General features: G+C 41.4%; 2 protein-coding genes across 7 annotated transcripts; both read left to right on the forward strand.

Annotated features, from left to right (window-relative positions):
• Positions 1 to 287: 287 nt before the first annotated feature.
• Positions 288 to 6,587, forward strand: YIPF1 (Yip1 domain family member 1). Of its 4 annotated transcripts, none has more exons than XM_021529674.3 (10): positions 288 to 349; positions 471 to 543; positions 1,207 to 1,370; positions 1,971 to 2,051; positions 2,158 to 2,245; positions 2,371 to 2,487; positions 3,488 to 3,654; positions 4,179 to 4,361; positions 5,217 to 5,311; positions 6,255 to 6,587. In XM_021529674.3, exons 2-9 carry the CDS (start codon positions 513 to 515, stop codon positions 5,304 to 5,306), a joined length of 921 nt encoding a protein of 306 aa, XP_021385349.1. In that variant the 5' UTR covers positions 288 to 349; positions 471 to 512; the 3' UTR covers positions 5,307 to 5,311; positions 6,255 to 6,587. The 4 variants fall into 4 exon arrangements, with proteins under 4 accessions (XP_021385349.1, XP_021385358.1, XP_077641473.1 ...); XM_021529683.3 differs by having other exon boundaries at positions 1,237 to 1,370; XM_077785347.2 differs by having other exon boundaries at positions 288 to 543.
• A 357-nt stretch (positions 6,588 to 6,944) lies between these two features.
• NDC1 (NDC1 transmembrane nucleoporin) lies at positions 6,945 to 23,127 on the forward strand. Of its 3 annotated transcripts, XM_021530401.4 has the most exons (18): positions 6,945 to 7,044; positions 7,412 to 7,532; positions 8,426 to 8,527; positions 8,718 to 8,892; positions 9,359 to 9,497; positions 10,919 to 11,027; positions 11,865 to 11,916; positions 12,408 to 12,540; positions 13,424 to 13,516; positions 14,754 to 14,835; positions 15,670 to 15,840; positions 16,870 to 17,124; positions 17,239 to 17,360; positions 17,552 to 17,602; positions 18,055 to 18,118; positions 18,958 to 19,058; positions 19,966 to 20,126; positions 20,969 to 23,127. In XM_021530401.4, exons 1-18 carry the CDS (start codon positions 7,003 to 7,005, stop codon positions 21,030 to 21,032), a joined length of 2,037 nt encoding a protein of 678 aa, XP_021386076.3. In that variant the 5' UTR covers positions 6,945 to 7,002; the 3' UTR covers positions 21,033 to 23,127. The 3 variants fall into 3 exon arrangements, with proteins under 3 accessions (XP_021386076.3, XP_085442368.1, XP_021386085.3); XM_085586242.1 differs by lacking the exon at positions 6,945 to 7,044 and having other exon boundaries at positions 7,151 to 7,532; XM_021530410.4 differs by lacking the exons at positions 6,945 to 7,044; positions 7,412 to 7,532 and adding an exon at positions 7,680 to 7,730.
• The last annotated feature ends 269 nt before the right edge of the window (positions 23,128 to 23,396 follow it).

A 23,396-nucleotide genomic window follows, 5' to 3' on the forward strand; every position in this document is an offset into this window, starting at 1 on the left:
ATGTCGCTTCAAACCCAGACCGTTGTGTGTTTCTGTGATAAAACTCTCAGCTGCCCAAACACGCAATGTGCGTTTGTAACAGGCGTACGAGCGCCTGATCACCCACAGACGGCAGCGCCGCCGCGCTCGGGCTGCCGCGGGCCCTTTAAGGGGGCGGGCGGGCGCGCACGCGGAAGCGCCGCGCGGGCTCTGATTGGTCGGTGCCAGCCGCGTCGCCGGCGGGGCTGTTGCTCCCCGATGGGAGGGGGCAGAGGGGCCCAGCGGCGGCGCTGATTGGCTGCGGCCGCGCGGCGGTCGCGGCGCCTTTAAGGGAGCGGAGCGGCGGCTGCGGGGCCGCGGCGGTGCCGAGGTGCGGGGCGGTCCCGGGCCGGGCCCGGGCGGGCCGCGGGGCTCGGGGGCGCGGCCGCGGGGCGCAGCGGCGCTGGCACGGGGCGGGGACCTGTCCCAGCGCTGCCCCTGTCCTCTTGCAGGAGGGTCGAGCCCGGGGAGCTGATCCTCGCCCAGGCGGATGAATGGCGACGGCGGACGACCTCAAATTCCAAGGTAAAGGCGGTGTCGCAGGTGCGGGCGCGGGGCCCGAGCCGGGGGAGCCGTCAGGCGCTGGAGGCTCTGGGAGCGTCTCTGGGCGTTCGCGGAGTGAAAACGTCCCGGGAGTTTTGTTTGTGGGGTCAGGTGTCCTGAGCCTTCTGAGACGGAACTGTGCTGCTGGCGAGATAAAAAAATGTAACCGGTGTTGACGGAGATTGTGGGCTGAAACCCTTTGTGGTACCTAAGTGACAGCTGGAAAGGGGCAGAGCGCTCTGAGACCTGCAAAAGGCTCCGGTTTCCGACTTCCTGAATTCTTCAATAAAAATTTCAAGTCGAGTTTTGGAGAATATTAAAAGTACCCATTTCTCTAGTGAGGCGGCTTTCCTTTTCCCCTTGCAGGGACCTGCTGGCCCTCGGGTCGGGGCTGCTGGCAGGCTCCAGAGGTGCCAGTGTAACTTCCTGCAGATGGATTGGCAGAAAAAGCGGACTCACACCTTATTTACTTACTAAATGTTCAACTTGATCCGTCTTAGTTTGGACTTTAGGAAACAGGTCATACCCAACATGCCTAAGCTAGTGGTTATTCTGTCTCAGGGTTTTTATGTGTTTATTTGAGCCATGAGAACAAAAATTTTAGTGTCTTGATCATCGCCTGTCTTGTAATGTACTTATTTGCAGAATTTGACGATGCAGCTAATTTGCTTGCAGCAAATCCTGATGCCACCACCATAAGCATTGATGAACCAGTCGAAATCCCCAAGAATCAGCACAGCCACCGGCAGGAGCCAGGGAGGGAGGAGGATGATGAGTTACTGGGCACTGATGACTCCGATAAAACAGAGGTAATGCTCTCAGCCCTATGGTGGAGGTATGTGAGAAAGATGGAGAGGGACTTCTTACAAGAGCATGTAGAGAACAGGACAAGGGAGAATGGATTCAGACTAAAAGAGAAGAGGTTTAGATTGGATATTAGGAAAAAATTCTCTCCTGTGAGGGTGGTGAGGTGCTGGCACAGATTGCCCAGAGAAGCTGTGGGCCAGGCTGGGGCTTGGAGCAACCTGGGATGGTGGGAAGTGTCCCATGGCAGGAGGGTGGAATGAGATGTTATTTAAGGTCCCTTCAATCACAGGCCATTCTGTGGTTCTGACAGCAGAAGGACCTTGTCATGTTGATGTGTGTTCCAGATGATGTGGCAGCAGGTAGTAGCAGGCTGCTCTTTACAACCTCAGGCTGTGGTTCTGCCTATAGGGAGATAAGAGATGGGCTGTCTACAGCTGTTGGAGTGGAACAGGGAAACCATTACATAATCCATAGGAAGCACTACCCTGTTAAGTTTGTTTTCCATTTAGATACCAAAATAATGTGACTACTGTGTAAATGAGCTAGTAATGTATAAATTGTGTGCTTGTAACACTTTCCATGTTGCCTTTCTCCCCCTCCAGCTGCTTGCAGGACAGAAGAAAAGTGCCCCTTTCTGGACTTTTGATTACTACCAGACCTTCTTCGACGTGGACACATACCAGGTTAATACTCTGCTCCAGAGGAGAACTGTTGTCTGAATTTTGCTTTATCCATTGAGGTTTATTTCCTTCTTGCATTGTCAGTCAGACAGATCCTTATGTTTCACAGGTCCTGGACAGAATCAAAGGGTCAGTGTTCCCAGTCCCTGGGAAGAACTTTGTAAGGCTGTATATCCGCAGCAATCCTGACCTTTATGGTAGGTGTGAGGTGGGAGAAGTTATTTTCTGTGCCAAGTATTTTGAGTCTGCATTACCTTTTACTTCCTGGCTTGAGAAAGCAAGAGAGCAGAGGAAGTGCTATTGATTTTTGTTTCCTTTTAAGGTCCATTTTGGATATGTGCTACACTTGTCTTCACCATTGCTGTTAGTGGCAATCTCTCAAACTTTTTCATCCATCTGGGCAAACCAACGTACCGCTACGTGCCTGAGTTCAGAAAAGGTTTGTAAGTAGTCATTTGTGGGGCTTTTTTGGTTGTTTGGGTGTTTTTTTGTCTTTTTTTTAATGTGCAAATGAGGTAATATAAAACCAGGTCATGGCTTTGATTTAGCACAAGTCTTTTGATTGCTGTCTTTAAATTTTTAGACCTGTGAAACCAGCCCTTACGATGGGCTGTGACTGGCAGAACCCTGTTTCTTCAGAGCATAAGCTAGTTTTGGAGTTTTAGAAGAGCAAGCAGGAGTAATTAGTTATTTTCTAGCCTTAGTGGATGTCTCCTTGTACAGAGAGTGAAAGCCCAGCACTGGCCACTGTGGTGCTTTGGTGGGGTCTTCCTGGATCTGTGGCCTCCCAGAGCCTGCAGGCCTCAGGCAGAAAATTACCAGATCAGATTATCACTGATACCACCTACCAAGGGCTGGAAGTTGTTACCTTCTGGCAAATTAAAAAATGAGCAAAGGATGCTCAATTGATTTATTCCACAAAGAACTAGAGTGAGGAGCCAGTTTGTCTACATCTGTTTTTATATTATGAGAGAGGCTGCTGTCCCTGCAGAGGAACACAGCTTCTCCTTTTTTCCAGAGTCCTTAGTGTACTGGGAAGAATGTTGCCACTTGGGAATGCAGTCACTTGGATATTCAGATTTGATACTAGCTATTAGTATTAGCTGAATTTCTATTTTTAACTAAGTTTTTCCTGCCTCTGTGGCTTTTAATTTCCAACTGAAACTGACAGCATTTTGTACCCAGGCGTAATAAAGCAATTGAAGTTACCTAGAGATTTTTTTTCAGAAATCTTTACTTTTAAGCTGACTTGAAGCACTGGCAGAGTACTGGGTGTAAACTAGATACAAATGCAAAGTTTTCAGTTTATTAATAATTCAGACTTCATCTTTTGGAATTATCTTCCCTGGTAGCTTTCTAGTTTTCATGCTGAATACTTCTACACCTTTGATTCTGGCAGGATTCAAAGTAGAACATTAAACCCTTTGTTGTGTTTTCAGTGTCCATAGCAGCTACAACGATATATGCATATGCTTGGCTTGTTCCCCTTGCTCTCTGGGGATTCCTGATGTGGAGGAACAGTAAAGTCATGAACATTGTCTCCTACTCATTCCTGGAGATAGTGTGTGTATATGGCTACTCCCTCTTCATTTACATTCCCACAGCGGTACGTATGGCTAAAGAGTGCCCCTCTCACAAGTCCTGCTTGAGAAGGTTTGCTGTTTCTTATAATATTGTTGATACTTGTTGAAATTTTAGAGACTGGGGGAATCTTTTGCTCTTTTTCTTGAAGCTTGTCTAGTGTCAAGGTGTCTTGTGGGTGCTGGAAAAACTCAGAACACATCATTTCCCCAGAGACCGCAAAACCGAGCAAGGTGCTGCTGGTGAGCCTGGCAGGCAGCCCAGGGCAGCCTCAGCAATCAGGATGTTTGTATCCCCAGGAAACAGATAGATGTGCAGGACTGCAAGCTCCAAGGACAAGTTTCCCTGGTTGGGGACAGGCCTTGGGAGGGAGTGGCATAACTTGGGATTCACTCTTGTGTCTGGGAGTAAAGCTCATCACTGCTCTTACTCTATCCTCCAAAAGAGATGTGTCAGATGAAGGCGTGAATCGATTTGTGCACAAATGGAAGTGATGGCGGTGTCACGGAACACACAGCCTCTTTGCAAGCCTTCTCCTGCCTTTTCCAGATCTTGTGGATCATCCCCCAGAAGGTGGTGCGCTGGGTGCTGGTGGTGTTCTCGCTGTGTGTCTCGGGCTCCGTGCTGGTGATGACCTTCTGGCCCGCGGTCCGTGACGACAACCGCAGGATCGCGGTGGCCACCGTGGCCACCGTCCTGCTGCTGCACGCCCTGCTGGCTGTTGGATGTTTGGTGGGACATTCCTTTTCCCTAATCTCGTATTGCCTAGGACATGTGGCATGTTATGGGACAGAGAAGGAAGGATTGGCTGGTCACTGGAAAACCTCCAATGTAAAAATTGCAGTTCTTTTAAACACAGCAAAAATTGATGCCAGTGTGACCCTGACAGTGCTGGTAATAAATTAAATTATGGGGTCATAGAATATCACCAAGGTGGAGGGTACCCATCAGGATCATTGAGTCCAACTTCCACAGGATGGTCTTTAATTTACCTGGAATGCATCATAGTATCAGCAAAGTATCAATCTTTATAGAATCCAGTTGTACTTTATTCCAATGAGTACTATGCTTAGTCCTTTAGAAGGATTAAATGTTCAATATAAAGAATGTGCTTAGGAGTTTTAGCACATGTTTTCACACACAGTAAGTGTTAGAAAACAGAAGACCCTAAGGCCACTGAAATACACAATGAACACTTAAATTATTTGTTTCCTTATTGCAGTGGGTAGAAGGGTGTCAGCCAGTCCTCAGTTTCCACAGCTTCCAGAGTAGATGGATCTGGCTCCCCACAGCTCAGTGTGCAGGGAGGTGACAGCAAAACACATCTCTCCCTGGATCTGCAATCCAGCCCTTTCCAGTACAGGTCTTTTTCAAAGACCTTGGCTGCTAACAGTTAAATTTTCAAGTACAGTTCAGAGCATCATTTTAACTGACCATTTATAATCATATAAAAATAGAAAAATATTCAAATTTGCCATTTCAGTGCTGTGTTTGTTGTACCTCTGTTTTATGGGTATGGAAAGAAAGAGCTAGGATGAGGCAGCACTTTGTTTCTCTCTAAATAATTTTTTTTCTCTGATAATGTAGGCATACTTTTTTGATGCCCCTGAACTGGATATTCCTGCACCTATTATCCCTGCTCACAATGGAACAACAGTAATAACAAAGAGTCACTAAATAAGGTGAGAATTCTATCTAAACTTCCTTTTTCTGCAGTCATCGCAGACGTCTTGAAACTTTTCCCCATCCCTATGGTTGAATGGAAAGGTATTTAACAGACAAATTTTGCTAAATGGGGTCTATATATAAGTAGCATTTATTAACTTTATTTCAGTTGTAAGTTTTAAGTACAGATATAAAAACTGAAGAGACTCTGAGGAACATTTTCTTTGAGGTTTGCTCTTGGCAAAGATACTCACATTTAAATAAATAATATACTAAATCCCAGAGGCCACTCCTTTACAGAAACCCCAAAGCATTTATTTAAATTTATTCTGCACAAGTGAAACTTGAGGAATAAACTGTTACACTCCAGTTTTTCTTTCCTTTTAATATAAAAAGCAGATTGGGTTTTTCCCGTTGATGTTTGAGACAGTGTTCCAGAGCAGCAGCCCTGTGTGGGGACTTCTGTGTGGGCTCAGAGCCTGAGACATCCATCCCTCTGGACTGCATTCTTTCTGTGGGATAGATTGAGCATTTGCTTCCTGGCATCCAGGACTGCTGCCAGCAGCAGATAATATTTGAATTCTGTTGGATAATTCTGTGGAGGAGGTCTACGAACAGGCTAATAGACATGTAAAGGCCAGGCCATTCCAAGTACACCGGCCACAAGTGTGTTTGTGAAAATCAGGGCATTTACTGAATAGAAGCTATATTAGATTTAAAATAAATAATATAAAAAATAGCCACATGTGCCTAGTGAAAGGCACATAGAAATTGCACAATACATTCATGCAAATCAATTTTAGGGTCTTTTCCTCCTGCAAAATCAGTTTTTTCATTCCAGATGCCTAATAAGAATCAATATGACAGTAATGGATTTTAGTATTGAGACTTAAATATGTGCCCTATTGTGTCCTGAGATGAGGAGCTGAAATATTAATTGAAATTACTTGTTTCTTTCAGATGACAGCACCACTTTCTCCATCTAGACAGTAGTTTTATTTTAGATTATTTTTTCACTGATGACCTTGGAAACGTCAAGGACAAGGATGTGTTTTGCAGCAGGACAGACAGTGATGTCCCATGGACATGTGGACATCCCCATGCTCACTGGACACTGGCTTGTTCCAGGAGGAGAGTGAACCATTGATCCCAGTACAGAACAGAAAGGGTTGCTTTGTTTGGTTGGGATTATTTTATGTTTTGTTTTCGCTTTTGGTGGGGGGGATTTGTTTTTTTCTTTAATTCTATGCTCGCCACACTGTTTTGCCTCTGAATAAAGCCTTCTAAAGGTGATGTGAGACGTTTTGTGCACAAAGCATCTTCAGGCTCTGTGAGGAGGGTTTGGTCCAACGCATGGTGTTATGACAGGACTGGACCCACTTGAGGTGGGCCGCCAGCGAGGCTTTCAAAGTGAAAACAAACGGACGTGATGAGCACTAATGTGACATTTCCTTTCCTCGCCGCCCCGGGCTGCATTCGGCCCCCTTAGACCCTTAGGGGAGACCTCAGGCCCCTCAGGCCGCCATGGCCGCGCGGGGGACGCCGGGAGTTGTAGTTTCCGCGGCGAGTGACGTCACCCGCGCCCTCCCGGGGAGCGGGCGTGCGCGCCCTCCCATTGGCTGCCGCCGGGGCGCGCGGCGGAAGTGCCGCGGGGCCGGCACGCGGGGCCGTTGGGCGGCGGCTTTGAACGGGCGGCCGGGCCGCGGCCATGGAGGCGGCGGCGGGCGGGCAGCGGGCGCTGCTCCGGCAGGTCGGTGCTCGGGCTGCGCATCGCTCCCGCTTCTATCCCGCTTCTATCCCGCTTCTATCCCGCTTCTATCCCGCTTCTATCCCGCTTCTATCCCGCTTCTATCCCGCTTCTATCCCGCTTCTATCCCGCTTCTATCCCGCTTCTATCCCGCTTCTATCCCGCTGTCTTCCCGCAGGCGCTGCGCTGGCGGATGGTGTCGGTCCCCGGTCCCCTCGCTCTGTCTCCCCTCACGTTGTGGGGCGGTGAGCTCCGTCTCCTCACCCTGCGCGCCCCTCAGGCGCTGGGCTGGCGGGTCCCGCTCCCGTCCCATTGTCACCGGGCAGGCTCTGAGCTGGCGGTCCCGGTCCCTCACGCTGTGTCCCCGCAGGTTCTGGGCTGGCGAGTGGCCGCCGCCGTGACCTGGTCCGTGCTGCTGCTGCCCCTCTGCACTGCGGCCTTCGTCGTGCTCAGCGGCCTCGACCCGTTCCACCCGCTGCGCTGGATCTCCAGTAGGTGCCCGGCCGCGTTTTGCTGGTTTTTCTCTCACGGGTTTGCGTTTCTGGGGTTTTTTCTGCACTTTGTGTTGGGTTCAGTACGAGATAACAGGAACTGACGGTGGCAACGTCTTACACTCCTTGCGTTTCGAATAGCTTTTGGCCTTTGAAATGTTTCTTCGTTACAGCTGCAGCAGCCGCAGTCCACCCTAGGTAGGAATTACTGTTGCAAGTTCATGTGAGTCTATTCCTCACAGAATTAAAAAACAAAAAAAACAGGTTAAGTGCTTTAGTTGTCTGCTCTGAGTCCTTGTACACACTTCTCCTTCTACCCTGAGCAGCTGCTATTTACATAAATAGCTTGTTTTCTCTATGGTGCACTGAATCCTAAGAGAAGTTCCTGAAGCAGCCACTCTGCATGGTGAGAATAACTTCCCCTGGGTGCCTGCAATGAAAATTGAGAGATGCTTAGCTGGAATCTCGATGCCTGTGATCACTGAGCTGCTCCAGGCAGTGAATTGACTTCCTTCCTTCCTTGAAAATAGAAAAGCCCAAAAGAACCACTCTGTAAGAAATTTCTTCCCTTTTTGGTGTGACTGGATGGTTGCAGCTTTTCTTAAATGAAGGGAAATGTGATACTTGAACTACAGTTTAATGTTTTGGGCTTTTTTTAAACAAAACTCAAAGTGCTCACTTATAAGAAAACCAGTTATAAGGATGTAAAACAGTTTCTCTGACGTTTAAATTTGCTTTTGTGCAGACCTCATGTGGGATTAGAAAGTCCATTGACCATTACTCCCCTTTAAGCATTCACTGGAATATTTTCCATTGCTTAAGTGCTCTTTTCTGTTACTGTGTTGCTGCTGTGTTACTGCAATTTTCTGAACAATGATGTTTTTATTTTTTAGGTTCTTTCAATGATTTGTATACTTCTTATGTCATCTTTTGTATCTTCCTGATGTCTGTGGTGATAATAATAATAAGCATCTTCAACGTTGAATTTTATGCAGGTGGGTTTGTGTACATTGTTGAACTGTCTTTGATACCTAAATTAAACAGGATGATCATTTATAATTTAGTCACTGATCCTGACTGTGAAAAGTTTTTTAGTGACAATGGTGGGTTTTTTTCTCTTTTTTTATTTTAATGAAAGATTTTATTAGTAAGAAGTGGAAATGATTTTTCTGCTTTTATTTACAGTTGTGCCATCGATAGCATGCTCTCGATTAGCACTGATAGGAAAGATTATTCACCCTCAGCAAGTAATCCATTCCTTTGTTCATGCTGTCATGGGAATGCTGGTTGCTTGGTGTGCTACAGTCATGACAAAAGGGAGATTCCAGTTTCTTGCTGTGTCCTGCACACCTTCAGAAAGGTAATTGTGTGTGTGTCAAAGATAAGCAAAGAACTTTTATTGTAAAATGTATTTACTGATCATTTCTTTCAAAAAGAATCCCAAGAATTTGGGTATTCTCAAAACCCAGCAATTATACATTGATTTTCTTCATTAAAGAACAAAAAATGCCCCCCTTTTGTACATGTTACAATGTACAGAGAATTGGACCAGAAAAAATACATTTCCAGGATTCTTAATGGATTCTTCTTTCTTGATGACAAGTTGGTTGTCACTTGAACTAAGTCCTGGCCTTGTGGTCAATGGCATATATTTAATGCATAAATTACAAAAACTGGTGGTGGGATTCCTACTTTAGCAAACAACTTGCTGAGATCATCAGAGGTACTGATCAGGAAAGTAAAACCAAAATTCTGATTTTAGTTTCCTAAGGCTTGAACAGCTTTTTGTTTCGAACTCAGAATTGATTCTAAGTTTTCTATTTTAGCCTAGAAGATGCTGTTCCTCAGATGTGCCTAAATGAGTATCACCTCTTCTTTATACTTTCTGGAGCTTTCTTGGGATTCAGCTACAGCCTTTTCTTTCTTATTAACAACATGAATTATTTGCCATTTCCGATCATACAGGTAAGAGGTTTAAGCATCTTTGTAGAAAGACACTTATAAGTAAAACAGTGCTTAATAAAGCCTAGATAATTTATGAGTATGGCAGCAGGAGCTGCCTGTGTGCAGCTACTGTCACTGATAGATGAAGTGTACACCCAGCTTTAAATGTCAGCTCTTTAAATGCTCCTTTTCAATGAACACTGAAACTGGAATTCTGTGACTCTTCACATTTAGACTACAGCCCTCTGATGCCTGTTAAAAGCTGGCTGAAGTGGAACAACAGGAAAAAGACAATGTGCACAAACCAGGTATCAATTTCAGGAACTGACAAGAGTCACCTAAAAGCTGAAAATCTTGGCAATTAAAAAAAAAAAACAACAAAACAAAAAACCACCACTTGAAGTCTAAACAGCACATTAAATCTTGATTAGAGCTCAACATCCGAAGTCTTTTTGTGTTAATTCCATAGTGTAGCACTATGGAAACTGAAATTCCATTAATTCCTCTGGAGGAGTCCTGCAGAAATCTGAACCAGTGTGAAGCATCTCTTTAAAAATACTTCTGTTGCTGCAGCCTCACAGCAGCCATGAACTTTTCCTGATTCCCAGACTGACACAGTCAAACCAATTTGGCAAGAGATGTTTTTAACCAAGGTTGGTTGTATTAGTGGAGAGCATGTGTGCTGCATTATGTTGGCCATTCAGTTCATCAGCAAACCAAGCAGCATTTTGGCTGTGGTGTAGTTAAAATATTATTTTTAAAATCTATTTCAATATTGTTAATTTCTTTTTTGTTGTTGTTTCTTTGGGTTTTCTGTTTGGTTTTGGCTTTGTTTGTTTTCTCCTTTTTTCTTTTTTTTTTTTTTCCTAATGCAAGCTAGTAAAATAAAAATTAAATCACTTTGGTTGCATTTGCATAGTTTCATGTTTTCATTTGTCATGTGGATTACTAAAGTAATTTAGAAACATATAGTTTATTTATTTGGAGGAAAGCATCAGTGTTATGTTGTTTTGGCTGCTTGGAGGATTACTTGCTCTGGAACTCAGGCTTGTCTAAATTTTCCCTATATTTTAATTGAACATTTAGAATATAATGAAATCTAGTAGATTAAATATGCCCTTTTCTTTTTCCTTTGTTTTGCATCAGACAGGGTTATTTTGCTTTGTTCCCTTTTGTATTGAGTCAGTCTACCCCTTTCTTCATTTTCACTGCTACAAGCAGGAAACAGGACAAGAACTAGAAATGATTATGAGATGTTAGGGAAGACTGGGAGCATAATTAATAAATGTAACACCTGGAATTACCTTAAATTAAGTTTTTAATTTATCTAGACTTCAGACTTTCAAGTACCTTGCCCTTTTTTGTTGTATTATTTTTATTAACTGTTTCATTGATTAGTTCTGAATGTGGAATACTAAACTGTTTATTTTGTTTGCTTTTAGCAATACAAGTATTTACGTTTCAGAAGATCTTTGCCTCTCCTGATAAAACACAGCTGTGTGGAATCACTATATTTTGTTAGAAACTTCTGTGTCACATATTACTTTTTTGGTAAGGGTTCCTGAAATTCTCTATATTTTTATTTGTAATTCCTGTGTTTGAAAACTGTGATCCATCAGGCTTGGACTGCTCCTTCCATTGCCTGGTAGTGGAGATGTGGAGTCCTGGAGCTGAACCTGGCACTCCAGCAGTGGACAGGACTTCACTGTGTGTAATGTTGCTGTACCATCCCATTTTTTTAGGCAAAGATCAGCACTTTGGCATTACTCTCAAGTGCCCTGTATATTATTTGGAGGGAGCCAGGGAAACAAAGGCAGGATGGCTCACTCCCATATGAAAATGGAGTCTGGTCTGTGGTAAAAAAAAAATAAATTTGTGCTGATGAAGATGATTGCACTGGTCTTTCTAAAAATCAGGAATTCTTTGTTAGGGTTGTAATTATCCTCCTAAATGATGTCAAAATATGCAAGAATTATTATCCCTTTATTTACATCAGGGGAGAAATTAGAAGTATGGTGGTTCTGTATCAGATTCCATTAAGTCTTTTAAAGCACTTTGCTGCCGCCTGGGCTGTAGTGATAATTAATATTAAATTACAATTAACCCTCTTTTGTTAGTGAGGAAACACAACTCACTGCAGAAAAGCAGTGTATAGCTGAGAGTGCTTCCTCAGTGCTAGCCTGAACACTTTGTTCATTTTTTTTGTGTTTCTTGAAACAAAGTAACCCCAAAGGCAGATTGTGTCCTTATCCATGTGCCTTACAAGACACTGGTCTTCTTGTCTCTCTTGTCTCTGCATGAATTCTATTTCTCTCTTTTTTTTTTGGCCTACTGTGTGTGTGTTTTGTAGTGTTGTATTTGTTTCAGAGTTTCTTTTTGAACCCCTAGGTTATATCCCAAGGGTATGGATATGTACCACGATGGGTCTTCATATAGACAGGTAGGTGTAGGACATTGTGCTGGAAACTTGGAATGTTGTTGAGAGGTTCCTTTGCTGAGGAAGTGCAGCTTGGCAGCAGGACTCAGTTTTTGCCTCCCCACAACGAATGTGGGGAGCTCTGGCCATTTCTGAAATGAATCCTAAAGGAACCAGCATCCCCTTGTAAAAATCATCTTGTCATTAAGATAGTAGTTAGGAAATCACCTTTTATTTTCTTTTCTATAAGTTTCTAAAGTATTAGGCTAAACACTCCAGATTGTATCTATGAGTTTTATCTGATTTTATGGTGAGGGTTTTTTTTGGGGGGGAGGGGGAACATTCTTACTTTTTATGACTGTAGTTTGTTTTAAAATAGGGAAGCTGGAGTCTTAATACCTTAATTGGCTAAAACTGTAGTCATTATTAATTCATTTTAATTTTCCTTAATTTCATTAATTTTTCTTAATAAGAATACTAAAATACTTATATCCTCTTGGTTTTTTTACCTGCAGTAAATTACATCCTCTTGACACTCTGAGTGGCTTATTGGATCTCTCCTTGTTTTACCATACTTGGCTGAGTGGTGTTTTCCTTCTGATGACCTGGTACATTGCTTGGCTGCTCTTCAAAATCTATGCCACAGAGGTCAGTACTTGTGACAGTGCTCCTGTTACATCATCAGTGTGGCACAGATAATTCTTTCATTTCAAAAGCAGTTCTACTAGGAAATAACTCATTGTGAGTTCTTGAATTTGCACTACAGATAGTAACTGATAACTGAATAGTCAAGAGAGGGCTGGCATTAATTGACTTTCCCTTTTTTCACATAGCAGGTCCTGTGCTCCTTACAAAATTCATGTTTTGTTACAGCAACCTCCTCCTCTTACTCCTCAGCTTCTGTTTCCAGATATTTCCTTAGAGAGGAAAAAATTGTTCATCTAACTTGATTTTTATTTTCTGTTAATTAAAACACTATGAGACTCTTGATAAAAGAGAAAAAAAAAGTGAGGTTTAAATCCTGGCTCAATGTATTGGTGCAAAGTACTCATTTTGCAAAGCACTCATGGAACGAAATGGCAAATGCAGTGCTGTTGGGGTGTTTAATTAGCTTTAATTAGAAAGGTGTAGTTGTTGTGACTTTATTGAGAAAAGGTCAACAATGAGTCAAGCATGACAACAGCTCTGAGGTGTGAGCAACCTGCCTCAAAGGATAATAACAAGCACCAGTGAACATCCTGTCAACATCTCTAATTATTGTATTGCTTATAAAACTGTGGAAGACAAAAGAAATCCATCTGTGTAAGTATAAAATGGACTTTGCCCTTTTGGATGGTGAAAAAAGATTTGTTTATCCACACAATTTTGTTTTTCTTAATAAGCTAAAAAACTTCCAAAGTTGCTTTTAAATATCTGCATGTGCTAACTGAAAAGTCAGAAAAGTTAGAAATTCCAGGCCAGTTTACTGGTCTTTCATAAGATTTTCTTGTGTTTTCCTCTGTATAACATAAGTTTTGATGTTTGTATTTAGAGTCATCATTTTCCCATTCAACCAACATTTGCTCAGGAGACAGACCAGTGCCTGCCTAAAATCTTAAACAGCAATCCTCCCCTCCTCATAAAGGTAATTGAACTCCTACCTCTCCCCTGACAGGTGTGTGCTGAAAAGGTGTTTTTCAGGGCATCCAGTCACATCTTCCTGTTCACTGAGGTGTCAGTTCCTTGAAAATCTGCATCAGAGCACTCACAGGCTGTTGCATTTAATGATGAAAATCAGTTTAGTAGTGACATCTGCTGGTGCTCACCACACTGTTACTGTTAGCTGAAGATTGATTTAGCTGCAGGTAAGATCTGTGTGCAACAGAAGTGTCATGGTGTGTACTGGTGCAAAACCAGCAGCTTAGTGGCACTCAAGTTTTTGTAACTCAACTTTGAGTCTTGTCACACAAGCAGGTGTTTTCTCAAACCTTTGTACTCTCAACATCTTGTCCCTGCAACATATATTTGGGGTCTTGACATGTGTGTTCTCTCTTGAAATTAAAAATACATCCATACTTAGTTTGGAAGTTGGGTTTCTTTTTTATAAAAGGCAATAGTAGAAAGCTACTTAGAACCTGTGAGTAAGGAAGAGGAATTTTGGTCTATGGTAAACATTAATAGGACTTACTGATTATAACACTTAGAAATTGGAGGCCTCATTTAAGAGGTATTATGTAAATAAAGATAAGAATATTCTCTTGCACATGCAAATTCTACCTTTACTGATTTTACAAATTTCTGATAAGGCTGGAGATAAAATATGACACAATACATTTTTAAGCTTTGCTGCATTATCGGAGGATAGATGGGGAAGAGTTGAGTACAAACAGTTAAAGGAACAGGATATCTAATACATGATCTCAGATGTCTTTAAAATGTCCAATTTATAATAGGGTTTTGAATATTGTGAGAAATCTGGTTATTTTTAGTTTGGCACATTGTTTAATCACAAGAAAAAGCATTGGTAGGTTGGTCCTGTAAGGCACTGACCCTCAAACTGTAGTTGAGTTCTGGTTTGCAAAAATACTTATTTTCTTAGACTTTTTAATATCTTTCTGCCTGAGCTATTAGAATCAAACAAGAGTTAGTTAGATCATCTTGAATTTCTGAGAATTGACATATCACTAAAGCTCTTAATAGCTCTGCAGCCCCATCCAGGGTGGTTTTGGGAATTTGCCTCCATTCTCTTGTGTTACATGACTGGTTTTAGCCAGTGTGAACTCATTCTTTGGCAGGGATTGATTTTTGTATGGATAATTACATATGTTTTTAGCAGATACATTGGATTTTGCATGCATTAAACCATTTTCCTTTCTTTGCAGTTTTTAGCCTTACAAGACTTGATGTTACTTTCCCAGTATTCTCCTGTTAGACGACAGGAAGTCTTTAGCCTTAGTCAGCCAGGTAATTATAAAAATTATTTTGTGTCGATTCAGTTTTCTAAATCATTAGTCAAACACTCTTGGAAATTATGTAATGTAGTAAGGTATGCTGCATAAGCCAGGAGCCTCTTCCATGTGGTGCCTTTTCCAAAAGACTGCTGAATTATTTATATTCATATTGTTTCACCTGCTAAACTCAACCAGTTGTGGTGTCTGCTTGGTTTAAATGATAGCCAGGAGGGAATACAGGTTTAGCATTTTGAAAGCAGGGTCCACTTCATCCACCAGTCAGACAGTCCAGACTGGATAACCTAACAGATGTGTATGGAAGCTGAATGTTGATGTGTGAGTGAGGGGAAATCAGGTACAAATAACTGAGTCACCACTGCAGCTGTGAGAGCAAACACTGGCTGTAACTTCAGTTAGTGCACAATCCTTTTTTTGCTGTACTCAGATATGGCAGAGGAGGTCAATTAAAACTGCTTAGAAGCCTTCAGGAACTTTTTGTAGCACCTTATCTGGAATTCTAGTGTTTGTACTGCTTCAAAACTGTGTTGACATCACCACTGGTATTTGTTCATTTTAGCTGTTCAGTGATTTCAGATCTGATAGGCTGAACTCCTGTGTTGCCTGCTTGCTTAGCAGGTTCCACTGAAGTATTTTTATAGTTATCCATTGAATCTGTCCATGTTTTCATCTTCTCAGTACAAACAAGCTGTCACAGTGGAAATGCCCTGTGGCTTTTTAGAAGCTGAGTGGCACTGTGACAGTGAAGCTCCAGAGAGCACATGGGCACTGTCAGAGGGATCCAGGGAGGAGCAGCTGGGTTAACCCTGCTCTTTGTGTGCCCTGCCAGGTGGGCACCCACACAACTGGACTGCGATATCCCGGGAGTGTTTGAGTCTCCTCAGTGACCTGACCCAGAGGCTGATTGCACAGCAGGAAGCAGCAGCAGCAAATGGGAGAGCAAAGCCACCAGTGGGAGAGCTGAAAGTGCCTCCACAGACTCCAGGAAGTGCTCATAAAGGTTTGTAAAGCATGAAAGTAGCAATAGATACCTTAGTCTCAAATAAATTTTATGAGGAAAATGGGGGATATCTGTGAATAAATACAGACAAAAAAGATCCTCCCCCAATTAATCTTAGGTATTTGTGTTGAAGTAATCCCAAAATAGCTAGAAAACATGCAATTATGTTTACTCATTTGTTTATTTGTATAATATTAAATTCAATACACTATTTCTTCAATACTTGCATGAATTAAAAAAAGTCTGATTGTCACAGTTTCAGTAAGTGGCTCAACACAGCACAGGGAGAATTTAGGTCTTGCCAAGAGATGCTCTGTAATTTGCATAACTGCTCTTATGATAAGTTTAAGATAGTAAAATCAGGTTCTGTTTGTGTGATTTGCTAATATCACTGTAGAGTGAGGAAAGCCCAGTCTGACTCCTGTGCTGTGAGCAGCCTCCAGGCATTTTGAGTGTTTTACATGCCAGACTTGGGCATCATTCCTGGCAGCACAGCTGTGTTAGCACCAGGCTGCCAGGTAATGGAATCCCTCAGCAGGCAGTGCCCTGGAAACAGCAGGCACTGTTGGAGTGTCACAGCTGAATTTCTTCTTGTGCTGCTGATCCTTGGATTTGGAGACAGACCTGCCTTTTCCTACATGCCAGTCAGAATGACTTTTCACTCTTCTATGGACAGCCTTTTTTCTAGTACTTACTACAAAGAGCTCACTTTATGTACATATATAGCAGGGTGTTGTAATGTTGGCTAGGAGGAGTAAAATAAATAAATCCACAAGATATATTTATAGTTATGGTTGTATTTATATTTTATATTTATTTCCTCATCATTTGCTGTTTTTAAGTTGATGAACTTTGAAAATGCTCCATGCTTGAGTTGATGTGTACTTCTTGGCAAGACCAGAGTGCTAACCATGTCCTTTCACAATGGCTCTGATACAGAAGTTGTTGAAATTGCAGTCAGATAACAAACCCATCTCCTGTGTCGTTGTGCCAGCCTGTTGTCTTCATGCAGCGTGTTTTTGTCACTAGGAGCTGTTGGGGTAGAAGACATGTCCTTCCAGTCACAGAGGTCCAACATTGTCCTCAGAGCCTCCATGTCTCCACTGGTTAAGCCATCCCTGATGCCTGTGAAGGCATCTCCTGGCTCTGATGTTGGTTCACCTTTCAGCTCTCCTGCTTTAAGTTACAAGATGGGAGTTGTGGATATAAAGTCTCCTTGGCATGGAGCAGTCCAAACTCCCCATGTCACGAGAAGAGGACCAAAGCTGTGGACATCGGTTTCAGGTAGAGATTTTTCCACAGCCATAAGTGTAGTAGCCTTGTCAGTGGAGAGTATTGTGAGGATGAAAGTGACAGTAATCAGTTTTTCTAGAGATACTGTATTTTTTTTTTTTGCAGATCAGCAAATGAATGGTTCCCATCATGAATCCTCCCCAATGCCCTCTGCTGTAAGAACTGGCAGCGAGGCAGTGCAGCCAAGATTTATCTTTTACACATGGCTTCAGAACAAGCAAGAACAGGTGGAGTAAAATTGCAGTGCATTCCCCTTTATGGAATGAATACTTCCTTCTCTACTTAGCTTATATACCACAAATTCTTCCCTCCACTCCTAATGCCTTTATGCTGCGTGAAGGGGGTAGGGTTGAGAAGGGCTAACTGTGCATACCTTAAACAAATGCAGATGATATGTTTAATCTTTGTTTCTTTTCAGATAAAAAACTTCCTGTTGAAACGGGCATTGATAATGTATTTCTTCAGCAAGGTAAGGGTGGTCCTGTGTTTGAGACACAGGTAATGGCTTTAAAACCTGTATTTTCATCTAAAGCTTTCCATAAGTACGGCTTCTTGTTTGCTGTGGGTTTTACAGCAGGATTGTCCCATACTGACAGAAAATAAGAATAACAATGCTTTTTTAAACTCATCTGGTTAGAAACTGCATTTTACTTAAGACATTCTTAGCCCTTTAAAACTAGCTAGTATATATCCTTTCCCCCCCTTTTTTTTCTCCTCACAATTACAGCTGTAGCACTGTGGGCAGGTCCTGTCCAAAAAGAATTTTACTTCTTTAGATCAGATTTTCTGGCTATTTCCCAGGATCTTTTGGCCTTGCAGGTCTGTTCTGAAAGCTGGACGCTTGGCAATATTATTTATAAATAATGTTGTTGGAATAATATAAATAATGTTGCACTCACAACACTTTGGTTTCTTTCTCAGCACCCAGAAGCCTCCATCCAGGCTGTCTTCTGTGATGCCCAAATGCACATCTGGGCTTTGGAAGGTGAGTGGTTTCCAGGTGATCACTCTGTTGGTTCATGGAAAACTCTCTGAGCTCTGTGCTTTATAAATGTAACAGTAAAAATCTTTGAAATGCTTTTGACAAAAACACAACTGCATTTCAGACACCAACATGACTAAAGTCTAATTCACTTGTTAGTTTTGAGATCCCTTGTGAGATCTCTTACTTTATGTTCTGTACAGATTCCTAAACTTGATTTCTGGTGTTTCTCTCTCATGTGAACTCATGTATCATTTTTGCATTTTTTGTAGTGACAGATTTATGGTGCCTTTTTACAACAGCTTTTCTGACTAAAGGCTCTGGGTCTTTGTTTATCAGAAAGCTGAGGGAGGCATTCAGATACTAACTTAGCAAATAAAAAGATGATTTGCAGAGAATTGGAAGAACAATGACAATATGAAATTACATTTAGGACTTTTATTTTTTCTTTCAAAGTCATAAGTAAATACCGATATTGATAGAACCTTCTATTACATTTGACTATGCAAAGTTGATCAGTTTCCTTGCTGATGTGATTCATGGGCAGATGTGCCATGCTGTGTCAGATTGAAGGTGATGGCTTGGGATATATAGAGTCTGGAGATGGGAATCACACATAATTTTTATATAATCTGACTTTACCAACCTCAAGCTATCGTGCACCTGTCAAACCAGTGAGTGGTTTGGTCCTTGAGCCAGAGCTGAGGTGACTTTCAGCTGGCAGCAGCAAGTCCTGAGGTATTCCAGCACACTAGTGGAATCTTCAGGCAACCCGATGATCTTTGATACTGAATTCTCACCTTTTGAAGCATTAGTTACAACAAATTCCTTTTTTTTTAAAGGCCTGTCTCACTTGGTAGCAGCCTCCTTCACTGAAGACCAGTTTGGAGTTGTCCAAACTACACTGCCAGCTATCCTGAACACATTACTGACTCTTCAGGAGGTAAAACTGTTAACTTTTCCTTGCTATAAAGCAAGTTTAGGAGAGGAGAAGGAGTCTTGTTGATTTTACATAATAACCTTGCTGACTAGTCATAACATTGAAATTGCTGCCACTAAAACAGCTCTTCTGTAGTTAACCTAACCAAAACAGCTGGTTGCCACTATGTATACTATGAAACAGCTGAATTAAAAAACCTGTTGGTTTTTTAAAATGTGGAAGGAGAAAATATGGAATATTTAATTTTAAAGAAATGCTGCTGTGTGCTCAGTTGAAGAGTTTATTTCAGGGATACAGCAATTCTAATGCAATATCTTTTGCAGAGCTAGAACTTTATCTGGTTGCACACAATTCCTGGTGCAACATGGAGCACTTGGAGACATTGCAAATCTCAAGAGATAAAATCTGTGTCTCTGCTAATAGTAAGACACTATTCTCAAATTACCGATACTTGTGTAATGTGTGTTTTAAAAAATCCAGATTTATTTCCAAGGCTATCCGTGTCCTATTAACACAACCATTTTACACTGCCCTAATGGAGGTTCTTGGAAAGAATTTAGAGGTTATTAAAGTTCTTCAGTGTAAGTCATCTATTCCAAGAACAGGCACCAGGGGGAAAAAAAGCCAATGCCCTTGTTTGTGAAAGAAACAAGTCATAATAGAGGACAGAATTGTGTTTCTTCTGCAACATGTGATGTTCTTAGCTTAAGACTCAGTAACAGAGAATCTTATTTCACAGAACTTCATTCTGATGACTGGGAAATGCTCAGTCTCCAAAACATTTTTTCGTGTCTTGGTGGAATTTCCGAACTTGCACTTTGTTTTTGCTTTATTTGACACAAACATGTAATTAGTTACATTATTAAATAATTGAACAGATGACAGTAATCTGTTTGTTTTTCTCAATCAGGTTGTAGACAGACATTTCAAGCTGCCACATGTTTCTAGCAAACCTCCCCGGATTTCAGGGAGTCTGGTGGACACATCCTACAAAACACTACGATTTGCACTTAGAGCATCTCTGAAAACAGCCCTGTACCGGATAACTACTGTCTTTGGACAACACTTGAAGTAAGAGCTTCCTCACAATTGCTTCCTTAAGCAGTTGAATTTAGTTAAATTTAGTTTAATTAACGTTATTAATTTGTAGGACCTGTGAAAAGCAAAGTTTAGGGGAAAAAATCCCTTCTGGTCATTATTATAACATGGTATTTTAGTATTTTTTGATTTGTGGAACCTTAAAAAGTTCCTGTGTAGATATATGGTCCCCCTTCAAAATTTATTATTCATAGATTTTTGGGCAATTTTTCCTAGTGACTTTTCATGAACTCCTTAGAAGCAGTTCATGAATACCACTTGTTTAATAAATCTGAGTTGCTGAAAAGAAAATAAATCAAATAGAGGCAATTGTTCTGCAGAGAGAAAATCCTATGAAGGGTCCAAATAATGAAATTCCATTGCTGCCTGGTTGTCCAACAGCTCTTCCTCAGCCACTCTCCCAGCAGGCAAACTTCCATACTTGGATTTAGAATATGTGGGACTGAAACTTCCTTGTAGCTACCCATCTCTCCCTCTGGGGATGAGATGTCCCTCAGTTTTGAAGTGCTGAATATACAGGAGAGATCATTTTAGGAGATTCTTTCTTACCGAAATCATCCTTGCAAGTTAATTAGTTGCTGTTTAGAGGTAAGGAAATGGGCAAGGTTTCCTGATACAGGTATTTTTTAGAAGCTGTTGAGAGTAAGAATTGACAGTTTCAGGGGTTAATATGCTTCTTTGTCTTGGAACATTGATGGTTTTTCATAAAATTTAGCTTCAGTGTAATTGATTTCAATGTACACTCAGTTTTGGCATGAGACTTTATTTTTGTGCTGTATTACTTCTAATGTAAAATATTCTGCATTTGTTTCTAGTGCTGTACAAGTGTCTACAGAACATAAGAAAAGACTTCAGCAATTCCTGGACTACAAAGAATAAATTTTGATGCAGCTACGGTTGGTTTTTTCAAGACTATCGCTGAGAAGAAACTGGGACTAATGAGGCTTTTTACCTTGGCTTTTTGGAAAAGCATATGGAAGTATAAGTTGCAGAACAAAACTTTTAGAAATGTAGAAGAGTTCCTATGGGTTTGGATAATTTTTTGTATAATAAAACTTGTAAAATTAATCTTGCCTTCTTTTAATATCACAAGTGAGAAAGTGCCAGTTCTTCTTTCTAGGTAAGACTATGACATTTAAGATTGCCAGAGTTATTTTGACACTCAGATCTTTCATTGTTTTTCACACTGTGTTCTTTCCCTACTCTCTTCTGTTAAGGGGCTGAGGAGAGAATCACTTAGTGCTTAAGTGCTTCATAAATTTAGTTGATAACACTTTTAGATCAAGAGTGTAGTTTAAGTGTAGGAAACAGATGTGCTCAAGAATAAAATTTGCTGCTCCTCCGTAAGCTGGAAATACTCCTTCAGAATAAAATGGGTGTGCAGAAAGGCACATTATTAGCACACAAATACTGCCTGGAAAGCGAGCAGCTCAGATTTTATCTTTAAGGTGACTTAGCAAACCAAGTTCTGATCTATATAGAAACTTACAGGATACAATACTGCATTTAGTAAAACTACCAAGTAATGATACAGGGAATTAAAGTTTAGATCAACAGCTTTCTGTTCGGGGCGTAGGAAGGATGTTTGCAGCACATCCAAATTTTTCAAAATGGTATACATTATTGGTAGATTCTGGTGAAAAATACTGCTTTTTTAAAGCTTTTTATCTGAAAACCTATCTAAATAATTTGAAAATTAATTACTCAATTTTTAAATGGACTCCAGTTACTGTGATACCTATATTGGAAAATGTGTGGAGTATGAAGATGAGAACAGTAAGCTAAATGGTCTTGCAAATGAATTTAGTTTGATAAGGGGAAACGAAACTATAATCTTCCTATCTTCCTTCAGTGCTGTTAATCCTGTGGTTTTTGTTGTGGTTTTTTTTTTTTTTTTTTTAATAGAGGGCCCAAGATTTGAGGTTGGCCATGGTTAGTTATGTTGGTGTGATGTGGCTGTGTAGTAATAGGGTGTCTGTAAGGCTTGGGTAAAACAGAAACCCCTGAATCTCCAGTGAGAACTGCATATTGCTTTCTTCAGTGCAGAGAGGTAATTTTTTTGTAATGCAGACATTTGTAATGCAGACACTGCAGATGTTAGATTTGGTAGTGGAAATGAGAATTATATTGTTCTTTTTGCGTAGGAAACACAGGTGATAGCCTTTCACAATGTTTAAAGGTTAAGCTAAAGTTTCCCCATGCTTGCCTTCTACCACAGGTCTGACAGGCCTCTTGCCTGTCGGACTTATTGAATAATGTAATTTGCATATTTTTTGGCATTGCAATGTGCACCTGGTGCTTTAGCTGGTACCTCAGGTGTAACTGGCAACCCAAATACCGCAGATGAAAGTTTCCAATAATTTTTTCACACTTTTGAACAGGTACAGGTTTTTTTTTTTGTTGCTGTGGTATTTTCTGCAACATTCCCACAGCCATAATCTGCAAGTTCTAATTAAGTGTTAACAGTTCTGAACAACAGGCTTAAAATGTAGATGAGTTTTTGATGGCAAAGTGGTGGAGGTCTGTTCTTGTGTTGCAGCAGAGATTTGCACATATCTGCCAATGTGTGTGTGATTCATGGCATTCTCCCTATGACAGAAAAGTTTTCAAAAGCTGATTGCTTTTGTGGTTTCTTTAAGAGCTCCAGTATTTAAAGAGCTGAAGACTTTTTTTTTTTAAGCCTTAACTTAAAAGTGCATCTTTAACAGTATCTCATGCCTGTGAATCACAGTGTACAAGAATATGAAGTGTATGTTGGGTGCGCTTTGAAGTTGAGTAACTGATAACATCTTACTTAGGTTTTGGCTTTGGGAATAATTCTCTTCCCCTGGCAAACTGTGGTGGTGTTCCAAGTCCTTTTGTCTTAACATAAGAATCAGTCTGTGAAGCCTCTGTGAGGTAGGGGAAGAGTCTCCCGAGTTCAATTCTTCATTCTGGGTACTGAGAAAAAAAAATAAAGCCTTTTTACAGTTGGTTTCTGTGTAGTTGCAACTAAACTGGATCCCTGAAGCCTGATATTTTTCATCTATTTATTCATCTCAAAGCTGAGCTGCATCTTGTTGCTGGATTGCCTGCTGCATGCACAGGTGGAAGAGCATTCTGGTAACCTTGTGAACAACCTGCCCCTCCCATAAGTGAGCTACAATCAAGAGTACCTGAAATAATACCCACTGCAAATCTGAAGAGGTATGTGGTTGATGGTTCAGATCTGTGTTCCTGTTACAGTGGAGTCATGAAATAGAG

This window comes from Lonchura striata, chromosome 8, assembly GCF_050655825.1.
Source record: "Lonchura striata isolate lonStrDom1 chromosome 8, ASM5065582v1, whole genome shotgun sequence".
Classification (NCBI taxonomy): Eukaryota; Metazoa; Chordata; class Aves; order Passeriformes; family Estrildidae; genus Lonchura; species Lonchura striata.